A 10825-nucleotide genomic window follows, 5' to 3' on the forward strand; every position below is an offset into this window, starting at 1 on the left:
ATAGTCACCAGAGCCATCTGGGAAGGCAGATTTTATAATTTTGGATAAAAGGAGGATACCTTTCATTTTTAGGGCTCCTGTTGAATGCTCTAAGAATGTCTCGATGTTTCCATCTAACTGGATATAAAAGCTTTTCTACTTCCTTGATTCTTTTTGTAGGCTTTTCCCGAGCCTTCTCCAATTTTACCAGGTTTTCCATGAGCAGAGACCAGAACTACGTACCACACCCCACGAGTGGGTGGGCATGGTGCTGTTCACCCTGGAGGTGGAGGGACGTGGAATTTCATTCTGATGATGAGCAGGTCTTTGTTGAGCTCTCTGACCCTAAAGAGCTCCTTAGACTGTTGTCTACACGACCCTTTGCGAACACATAATTTGGCTTAGAGCCCAGCCTCTATACCCTTTTTCAAACCTGACAATATTCAAATTTGTCAGCCACTTTTCTATTTACCCATCTAACCTTATAAAAGATTTCTGAAGTTTGGGGCTATTAGCTTGGCATTTTTCAGAAGGCAAGTTGCCATGTTGTTAATCCCTTCCAAACACTTAATCAAAACGGTTAATAAATCTACTCCCAGCTTGAAACTGCTGTTTATCCTTCTCTGTCAGAGATGTGTTTATTGGTGCCTGCAGGCTTTCTCTTTTAAAAATTCCCTGCGCTAGACAAAATACTATCCCTCATGGAAATCAAAATGTGTTCGATAACTTTTGAGCGGGACATTAACAAAGATTTTTCTGGGATGTAACTTTCCCCCGCCGCTCAAGTTGTTATTTATATTTATTTAAGTGGTCATGATTTTGTGTATTTTTGATTTTGTGTTTATATGCCTGTTCAGGTGGACAGGGTGGGTAGACCATGCTTATTTTAGAAATGTAATTCCCCAAGAGGAAAAATAATATTTTCCCCAATTTATTCATTGATTCATACTTAGCCTTAAAAAAGATTTAGGGTGGCTATAAAAGGATTCGGTGATGGTATTTTTGCTTTGTTTGTTAGTTTTCAATTGGTTTTATGACATTTGAACGTATTTCTTCAGGTTTTAATGGTGGCCCATACCTTGGAGCTTTATTTTCAGTTGGTATATTTAAGGTTTTTTTCCAGGCCATTCTTTGCTCACAAACACACTACTTGGAAATAAATGAATGTTCAAGTGAAAACACAAAATAGCCAGGAACAAAGGTAAGCTTTACTGGTAATGACTTTGGATTCCCTTTTCTAAATGAAGGATGTGCCCGTATTTAGAATGTACTTAGAGGAGTCTCTAGAGCACAGCTGTCCACATGCTAGATGACTAATAATTACCTGCTTTTGTAACTTCAAATCCATACATAGATTCCATTTCATTCTTATCATACTTGGCCATGGACCTTTACAGCCCATGGACACCATGATAGGACAGGATTTCAAGAGTCCTCACAGCTCCCTCTGGTCTGTTTCTCCCTCCTATGAATAACTGGGACTTAAGACAACATAGAATCATTCAGAAGCTCATCCTCCCTGGCCTGGCAGCTTCTCTCATTACCTCTGAACATAGTAGCCTTAGGCCATTGGATACCCAGCGGAAATCAACATAAATAAATAAAGAACCCTGATGTTTATTTTCACCTCAGGACCTGTGTGCCCAGGGATGCCTTAACCTACCCCGGAGGTGACATTTATTTTGCATGACTCACTTCCTCCCTCCTGCAACCTGGCCCCAGGCTCTCTCTTGCTAACCTTTCCTCCTATTCCTCCCTTATATGACCTCTTCACCCTGTCGCTAGACTGGTCTCTGTTATGAAATGAAAGGAATCTGGGCAGAGTGGCACAGAGAAAGGGTGAGTGTAGTTAAAGTGGGAGGGACTGCATTTGTTCTTAGTTCAACACTGGCTATCTCAACAAGGCCACTTAACTTTCTGAACCTTGGCTTTTGCATCTTTATAATGGAACAACTTCCCTGACAATAGGAGTGAGAATCAAGGGGAAAAAAAATTTTATATATATATGTGTGTGTGTGTGTGTGTGTGTGTGTGTGTGTGTGTGTAGGCTGTGTGCACATAAGCACCATATGGGTATGTTGCCTCTGAAGAGTTGACTCTCATTCCTTCCTCTGCCTTGGTCACTATTACCCTTTCCACCCAAAATGCTCTCCCCTCCCCTCCACCTTAACTACAGGTAAGAAGTCTTCAAATGCAGCATCTTCCTTAACATCTTTCCTAGCCCTCAATGGTCACATTCTCCTTTCAATTATTGTTCGAATGTTGGCCCATGTTCCTTAGTTTCCATAGATCACTCCAGCCAGAGGTGAGGAGGAATGTCCCCCTGCTTAAGAATGTCTAGATGACCCCTGAGAACCAGCTGCTAAAGACCCTTTTCCCCCTTGCATTTAATCTGCTGCTCGAGCTAGCATCGGGGACAGTAGTAGAGGCTGATCATATGAACATATTTCAGTCACTCTTTCCCTGTGTGCTGACATCTCCTTCCCGTTCGCTGTTAAGTTTGACATTGCTTCAAACGGTGTTTAAAATGGTAACCATGTCCAATTCTCTCTTCCTAAAAAGAGCATCTTAGAACTTCTCAATAAACATTATTGTCTGACACTTGGCCTCTTTCCAGTTTGGTGGTGATAAATCAGGGCATGTAACATGGGTTCAGAATTGTATTGTGGTTCTATTTTATGTTTCTGTTCCAACTGGTGTGTTGGCACAAGGAGCCTCAGAATATAATGAAGCCAGTTTGCGTAAGTGAAGGGAACAAACAAGAATGAGAAGATGCTAAAGGGAAGATATTTAAGTCTCAGCTTATTTTAAGCACTGTGTTAAGCTCAAAACACTAGATTTTTACAAGTTTCTGAAAAGTAACATTCAAGCTAGTAGTATGCCTTAGTAAAGCAGAGCTTTATATACTTTTCTAAAATTAAACCAAATAAGTAGATTGTTGTTTCAATATCCAAATTTCTGAGGTAGTGTTAAAAGTAAGAACGTACTTGAATAATAGGAGATTGTCTCTAGAGTGCTTAACTTGATCTTAAGTCTATGTTATTCCACAGTGTGAGGCCTCTTGCTAGGTGACAAGTAGGTACACCTCAGGGCACAAAATGATGGCTTTTCAGCTCTACACCACATAGTCCAACGTTTTAATGATAAACAGTGTTTCTATATTCTTACTGTTGTCAACTCTAAACTGACACCAACCAGTCTGAGGGGTTAGGTTAACTGGGAGTCAATCTATTATTCTCGACTGACCCCCAGGCAAGCCAGAGGGCTCAGGTGCAGAGAACCAGCTGGGCAATAAGGTCGGAAACTCTACACTGTTGCTTAGCACAAAATATTGACAATTGTTAGACCTTACCATTTACCTGAGTAATTTAAGGTTAAAAGTGAATTTTAAAACATGTGAATTGATTAACTAACAGGATGATTTCTCAGTTTCTCCTTCAGTTTATGGCATATGTCCACTGAAGGCTCACACTCATAGGATGCAGAATGGCGGGAGTGGCTGGAGTATGAATTTTAAAAATCAAAGGGACTTGAGTTCTAATTCTGACATGGCCACGTATTAGCTAAGCACCTTAGGAAATTTCTCAAACTCTCTAAGCTTCTTTCCTTGACTATACAGTGGAGTTAATGAGTCCTTCCTCATGGGGTTGTTATGACAGTTAAACCACACAGCTTTGGCAAAGCACCTTGCAAGATGTGCTCTTGAAGGACTGACCTCTGGCCTCAGAATAGGACACCTGGTTCTACCTGCAGCTCCTTGGAAGGTCACTCAGATGCTGTTCACCATGGTGACCCTTGTTTCTCTAAAAAAATGGGTTAAGGAGGAGCTACATGATGTTTTCACATCCAAAGAATGAAATAAATACATGTAAAGCCCTAGAGGTTTATGATACATTGTAGCTGTTTACTGAGAAATGGAAAGAGGAGCTAAAAGTCTGGTGTGACTTCTTAGAATGTAACCTCGCTTCAGTTTGCTCACACTGGGTTCGGTTGAGACCAGTTGGAGGTGTATCTCGTCAGACCTCCTTTTATAGCTCAGAGGCTGGGAAGCCTCAATGAATATTAATTGAATCCCTGCACTTCCTGAATAACATCAGCATGCATAATAGGAAAAATAAGTGGAAAAAAGATAAATGGCACCAACCAGCTCTTTTACCCAGAAACCCAAGTCTCCCCTCTGCCTGGTGAAACAGATTCCTTTTCTCTCCATCTTTTGATATTATATCACATTTATTTCATCTTGTCTTTTCTAATCAGTGCCTATTTTAGATATTAGCTCTTCTAAAAACACATTTCTGCTATGATCATCAGCTGGGCACACGTGGGATGGTGAGATGGAACTGCCTCCTGTTGGTACTTTCTTCCTAATAACAAACCTGGTTCTCTCACCAGCCCCAAAGAGCAACGCTGCCATGAGCCACCCCAGTTGGTTTCTGGTTTGCCTCACATGACATCAGCAGAGGCTGTCATTTGAATTTCATTTGCTAGAAATTTATGATCAGGGATACTGTTTAAAGCAGAAAATACCCAGCTGGGCTTTCAAATCCCTGACTAAGGGAGTAGAACGAACGGGGAGAAATGAAAGGCATGACTAATATCAGGGATAGAGTATGAAAACCTCTTTCTTTGGACTCACAAACCAGGAGCAATGGAAGTATTTGCCAGACGGGTGCACAATTACAATCCCGACATTTTACCCATGATTATTTTCCCCCTGCAAAAAACCTTCCCATGAGGAGAACTTTGCCTGCCCTGTTGGCTGAACAACCAGGGTTGGGTGATGTGCTCTAGCAGGCTGGACAAAGTCCTGGGTCCTCGGGAGGAGCACACTGTGCAGACTTGCCCACACCTCAGAGAAAGCAGTTGGCTCCCTTATGTTCTGTAACAGACATTTAAGTCCCAGGTAGAATTCTCCTCTGAAATGAATGACTCTTTTGGCTCTGACTAAAATATTCTCCTTTAGATTTATGTACTCTGAAAATAACCAAGTAGCTGTTAAACTACTCTAGCAGACAGCCTCTCCTCTGCTAATTTGTATACTTTAAGGCTCTGGTTAAGAATGAGTGAAATATACAAAAAATGCATAACAACACATACACATAGACACACACAAACCTGTAGAATCAATGAAAACTTACATTTTGTTCTAATGCATAGATGCACCATTGTAAAACAGCTGAGAGAATTTGGGGACATGCCCCACCCACGATAAACACCACTAGGAACTCTGCTCTGAGTAACATTTCAAATGTGTATTTAAACTTTTTGAAACCGCTAAAGATAAATGGACACCAGAGCCTCTCTGCTCAGATCAGTAATCCAAATTTAGACCAGATTGGAAAAATTAAAAGCCCCCAGATGCCTTGAGAGAAAAGTGCCTATCTCTAGGCGGGGGCGGCGGCGGTGGTGGTAATAATGAAGGGTGCAGTCACCCTGTGCCTTTAGTAGGACAAATGCTGTCCTCAGTGGCATGAAGTGTCTCCTTCCCACCCACATACCGGAAAAAAATCTTTCTTGACCCACAGTGCCTGACATTAATTTACTGATCCTTTTCTCTGAAGTGATTGTGCTGTACCTTCTCCTTGACAGCCTAGAGTAAAATGACAACATTAAGATGGGGTAGAAATCTTGGAAGGGCCCTAAAAGAGGGCACAAGGAGACATGGAGAGGGAAAGAAGCCATTCTTACATGGCTGATGAGAACTGCCCTTACATTTAGGATGGGATTTATTTCTGTCCAAAGGCTTCCTTTGGCTTGACTAGATTCTTTAGTTGTACTTTGGATGGAGGCTAGTAATGGCCAAAAGAGAGAGCTCCTGAGATGAATCTATGACTTGCTCTGTATCAGTGGCTTCAGAAACACAGGCAAAGTGGGAGCAAGGTTTGTTTGTCTCCTTTCATACATACACACACACACGCATGCACACACACACACACACACACACACACACACAGGGACACTTTTGACAGAGGCTCGGGAGAAACTGACATCTGTCCCTAGCACTTTGGAAATTGGAACAATTAACCCACTTCCCCATGCTGTCTTTTTGGCCTCTTACTGGAAGTTGGGCAGTGATGGGGGAGGCAGTCATTAAGGAAAGAAGATTTCAACCACCTGGTTTTAAAGCAATGGTGAGGGTCACGCCAACAAGGACACTTCCCCATGCCCAGTCATATCCACTCCCCACCTAGGCTGCCTTCCTTTCCTCTTTCAGGCTTCCACTCTGATATAGACCTAATTAGGAGAAAAAGGAGGAATTTTACCATTTCCCCATACACATAGTTCTAGTTCCTAAGCTCATGAAGAGATATGTCCTTTTCCTAAGTCATGACAAGAGTCAAAGCATGCCATTTTAGGAAGTCCTTTGATCTTCTTTTATTCTTTGAACTTGGTAAAAGGGAGCTCTACCCAGAACTATCTGTTGGAAGAGAGCTAGGGATGGGGGATGGATACTGACAGGTTTGGAAGAAGCTGAGCATATGTGCTTCCCTGGGTTTATGTCTAAGAGCTCCTGGCCATTGAGTCTGGACCTTAGGGTCACAAGCCTGTGTGGACTGAGGTTCAGAGAGCACTAAACCAAAAGAAGCACCTGGCCTGGCTCCCCTTCTGGACAAACCTCCTGATCTCCCTTACATGGCACGGAATCAGCCACAGTCTGCCATCCAGCAACATGATTTTAAGAAAAATAACAAAGCAAACTTTAGCATGCCCTGCCTCAGCCCACAGAACAATGCTGGGGAGAAGATTACTTACAAGCAGTCTTCGTTTGCCTTCAAAGGACCCCAGCAGATTGGTCACAGACTTCCTGGGACTCTGAGCGAAGTGTTTGGTGGTGGGTTTCAGGTAGCCCTCCTGCTCTGCTTTACCTGCCTTTTTCTTCTTGCTCTTCTCTTTCTCCTGCCTGCTCTTTTTCTCAGCCTTCTCCTTCTTCACCTGCTTTTCACTCTTGAGTAACTTGTCTGCTTTCTCGTTTTTCACCTTTTTTTTCTTCTCCTTCTCAGGTTTCTCAAGCTTTTCGTGCTTTTTCGATTCCTTTGCTTTTTTGGGGGGAACATTCCCCACCTGCAACTCCTCCTCCAGCTGAGAGGCAGTAGGCCTGCTGAGGTCATACTTACTCTCATACTCATTGCTAAGAATTTTGTCCTGGGCTTTCTTTTTTGGAGGTTTCCCCTTGGCTGGCTTGTGAGGACCTGGCACCACATTTGGGTCCTGGTGGCCATGCTCCCGTCTGTCTGTGCGGTTGTCCCGGAAACGTCCGGGGCCTGCCCTTGTGCTGTGCTCTGAGACGGTGGTGGGAGGGGCAGCCGTGAAGCTCTCGAAGCTGGTGGCCTTGCTGGGCCTCCTGGTGGCCTGCAGCCTCTCCCTGTGCTGATCCTTCCTGGGCTGAGGGTAGAGATTTTCTGAGGCCACCGCCTCCCTGGCAGGGGCCACCTCCACCGTTGCTGGGGGCCTGTGGGCATCTGAGGAGGGGTGCACCCTGGGAGTCCAGGGCCTCTGGGTGGTGGGAAAGGCCGTGGTGGTGGTCAGTCTTGCAGCTGCAGTTACCACCCGAGAGGTGGCCCGGGTCACTGTTGGGACTGCAGCAGGAGGAAGGGTGGTGGCCCTTGGGGTTGGAGGAGGCGGGGGAGGGGCGGCCGTGGTAGTGCCCGGTTTTCTCTGCACCTTCACCCGAGTGTCTCTGGTTGGTGGGACTTGGGCTCTCCTCTGGTCCTCCTTTCTCTTCTCACTGCTCACCACCGGCTTTCCTGCCCCTCCGCCATTGTTCCCCTCCTCCACCACCTGGCCCTCGACCCCAGAGGCCTTGCATTTTTGGACAAAACCCTTCTGCCTGATTTTCTCAATCCTGCGGATGGGGCCTTGGTCGATGATCTCATACAGGGCCTCCAGCCTGACGGGATAAGGGTAGCGCTCCTCAACCTGCAGCGTCTTCTTCAATAGCACCATGCCGAACTTCCCCTTCTCCAGCTTCAGGAAGCTCATCAGCTTTGGGATGAGGCTGGGGTCCAGGGGCTGCTCCAGGACCCGGCCCTCGCTGGTGATCCTCCGCACTTTGCCTCCTTCCTCGCCTGCCTGGTGGAACAGCACGATCTGCTGGATGTGCCTTTCCGCCAGCTCACAGTACACGTCGTCCTTCAGGAGGCTCATCATGAGGCGGTAGTAGCCCTCTGAGGAGTGAGGGGCTGAGATGACCCACACCCTATTCTTCCCCGCAAAGCTGGCGAGGATGTTAGGAGAACTGGACCCAGAGGGGAAACGCAACAGTCTTGAGCGAGCGGAGGACCCCTCATCTCGGATCATGTCACGGGGAGAGCTCGGGGCTACTGGTCTCTGCTTAGGTCTCACTGGGGCCCCAGTGATGCGCTGGGGGGCCAGCGGCGCTGTTGTCGCGGGAGCTACTCTCAACACCGGCACACTCCTCCTTCTTTGGAGAGGCGGAAGGTTTGGTTCTTCTGGAGTGGTTCTCTCAATTCCCTGAGACCTCCCTGTGTGCCTCAGAAGCCGAGCTGGCCTTCTGTTGGCTGGGGAAACCAGAGGTGCTTTCCGCCCTCCGGGGCTCCCCCTATTCATGGCATGAAGGTGGGGTTCTGATCCACACACCAGCCACATTGCCAACAGCATGGTAAAACTGAGTCCCATTCTCCATGTCATTGTGCAATCCACTTTGAAAGGCAGCAGGGTCAAAAGACAGAAAGGGACAGACAGGGGGGAGTGGGGGAAAAAAAGAAGAAGAAGAAGAAGAAGAAAATCATTTAATTGCAAACAGAACTGGGCTTTTTCTCTTTCTCTATCTTGGCCAAGGGGTGGGGGAAAGGGTGGTAAGAGAAGCAGCAAGGAGGTCAGGGGGTGGGAAAAAGGATGAGCTCCTGTTGCTTTTAAACCCCTGTAATTTGTTAGTGCTTAACAGAGACAGTTACATTAAGTAGGAAACCCAGCTCCGCTCCCCATTCAGCATGCTTGCCCTGTTTCCACCGGGCTCTCTGATGCTCCAGAGAAAAGGCACACTGAGCATATTAATTGTGACAACATTCCTATTTCATTTCTTCAAAGGAGCAACAAAGAAACAAACACACCAAACACAGAAAGGATTACACACTTACATTGTGGCTCATGGAGATGGAATGCAGAGGGTTTAAAAGGCAATCTGAAGTGTGGTCCCAGGACAGTTTCCTAGATGAAATACTTTTCCTCCCAAGCCTCTTTCTCCTTCGCCCGGCTGAGCAGTACAAAGGGGGGTGTGCTGCAGCTCCAGCTCCCAAAGGCGCCACCACGGACCCACAGCCTGTCCTGACCTGAGGGCCGAGCTGCTTTCTTCTTTCCTCTGGCTGTCTTTTCACCTTCTTGACAAGTAGGATGAGGGGAAAGGAGCTGTCCTTGTGAGTCTTTGCCTCTCCATTTGTAGTTTCTGCTTGCGTGCGTGTGTCTGTGTGTGGCAGTCCCCTGTGCCGACAACACACGGCGCCCCTGAAAGTGAAGTCCCAGCTATTCCTGAATCTTGCTCTTTCTCTCTTTAGAGTTCCAGGATCCTTCTTATCACCCTTTCCCCCACAGTCTGGCTGAGTCCCTTTGTTTCCGAGCGTGAAAGCTCTGGGATTAATATGTTTTCCAGGCTGAGGCAAAACACAAGAATGTGATGTTGAAAAAGGACTTTCTTCTTTTCCTGAGCTTCTCCCCTCCTTTATTTCTCCCCACTTTTTTTTCTCCTCTTTTCCTTCTCCTTCTTTTTCTTCTTCCTCTTGCCTGGACCCAGTCCCAGAAATGCCAGGACAACCTCAGTTTTGATCCAAACCAAACTCAAACAACAGCAGCCGCTGGAAATCAAGGAAACTTCACTAAGAATTTAACAGATCAGCAAAACACCACCTCCTTCCCACTTCGGCACATTGAGAGTGGCCTCGGTGGGGAAGGGGAGGGCTGTTCTTTGGGGTGGGGGAAAGTTTTGAAACACTACACATCATCATAAATCTCTTTAGAATAGGATGGCTGAGGACTTAACCCCTTCCATACCAAGAAACCAGGATACTTTCCCTTCCTGTCTGGACTCACATTGCACACTGAGAAGGGAAAATTCTCAGATTTCTCTATCTGGCTGCTTGGTTTTCCTAGAGACAGATACTCATTTGGGTCAGGGTGCTTGGCTGTACGTCCACGGACGGTATATATATTTATAGTTCTGTGCGTATATTTTTATCTCTTTCTCTCTGTTTTATGTGTTCAGTTTGAGGTTGGAAAAGCCTATGGAAAACATGACTGGGTTGTTTTTATTTTATGCTAATTGGGGATCATATTACTGAGTTCTCGTTCGTAGTTTTCTCCTTGGCATGGAAGGAAGCTGGGGAAAGGTCAGAGATGGCAGGGGACGGCTGCTGTTCCCCTGAGACTGTAGTTGGTCATTACATCTGGGAAAGAGAATTACGATCTCCAGCCCTGGGCTCTGGCTAGAGACAGTAAGCTAGAAGTTTCCTCAGAGGACATGGATGTATGAGGGAGTATGGGGAAACAGTGCAGGATTGTGCTCTCCAGAGATTGCAGGAGTCTGGAGTGTTTTAGGCAATCCTTAGAAGTCACCAGATCAGGTTCCAAAGGAGAGATTGAGGCAACTCTGTGTATCCACCTCCTGGATCTGCCATGGGCATCAGCTTTTGGTGGTGACAGTAAGTGACTCAGGATATACAGATATTTCTTCAAGTGTCTGAAGAGCATCATTCAGTCAGTATTAATTGTTACAGACAATGGTGAACCAGGATTTTCAGAAGGCTCCTTCGAGCTAGGCCATGACAGTGGCTACCCTCACCTGGTTCCTAATTGCTACCCATTGACCAGCCCCATCTCTGACTGGTCACATTTA

The 10825-nt window shown here is 45.9% G+C and overlaps 1 protein-coding gene across 1 annotated transcript in view; it reads right to left on the bottom strand.

Annotated features, from left to right (window-relative positions):
• Positions 1-9912, bottom strand: part of CCDC80 (coiled-coil domain containing 80) — a 32988-nt gene extending 23076 nt beyond the window's left edge. The window contains exons 1-2 of the mRNA XM_047724844.1: positions 9078-9912; positions 6733-8639 (exon numbers count right to left, since the gene is read on the bottom strand). Of these exons, the coding sequence (XP_047580800.1) occupies positions 6733-8628 (1896 nt within the window). The 5' untranslated portion in view covers positions 8629-8639; positions 9078-9912. The remainder of the gene's footprint in view (positions 1-6732; positions 8640-9077) is intronic.
• Between the last annotated feature and the right edge of the window lie 913 nt (positions 9913-10825).

This window comes from Lutra lutra, chromosome 1, assembly GCF_902655055.1.
Source record: "Lutra lutra chromosome 1, mLutLut1.2, whole genome shotgun sequence".
Classification (NCBI taxonomy): Eukaryota; Metazoa; Chordata; class Mammalia; order Carnivora; family Mustelidae; genus Lutra; species Lutra lutra.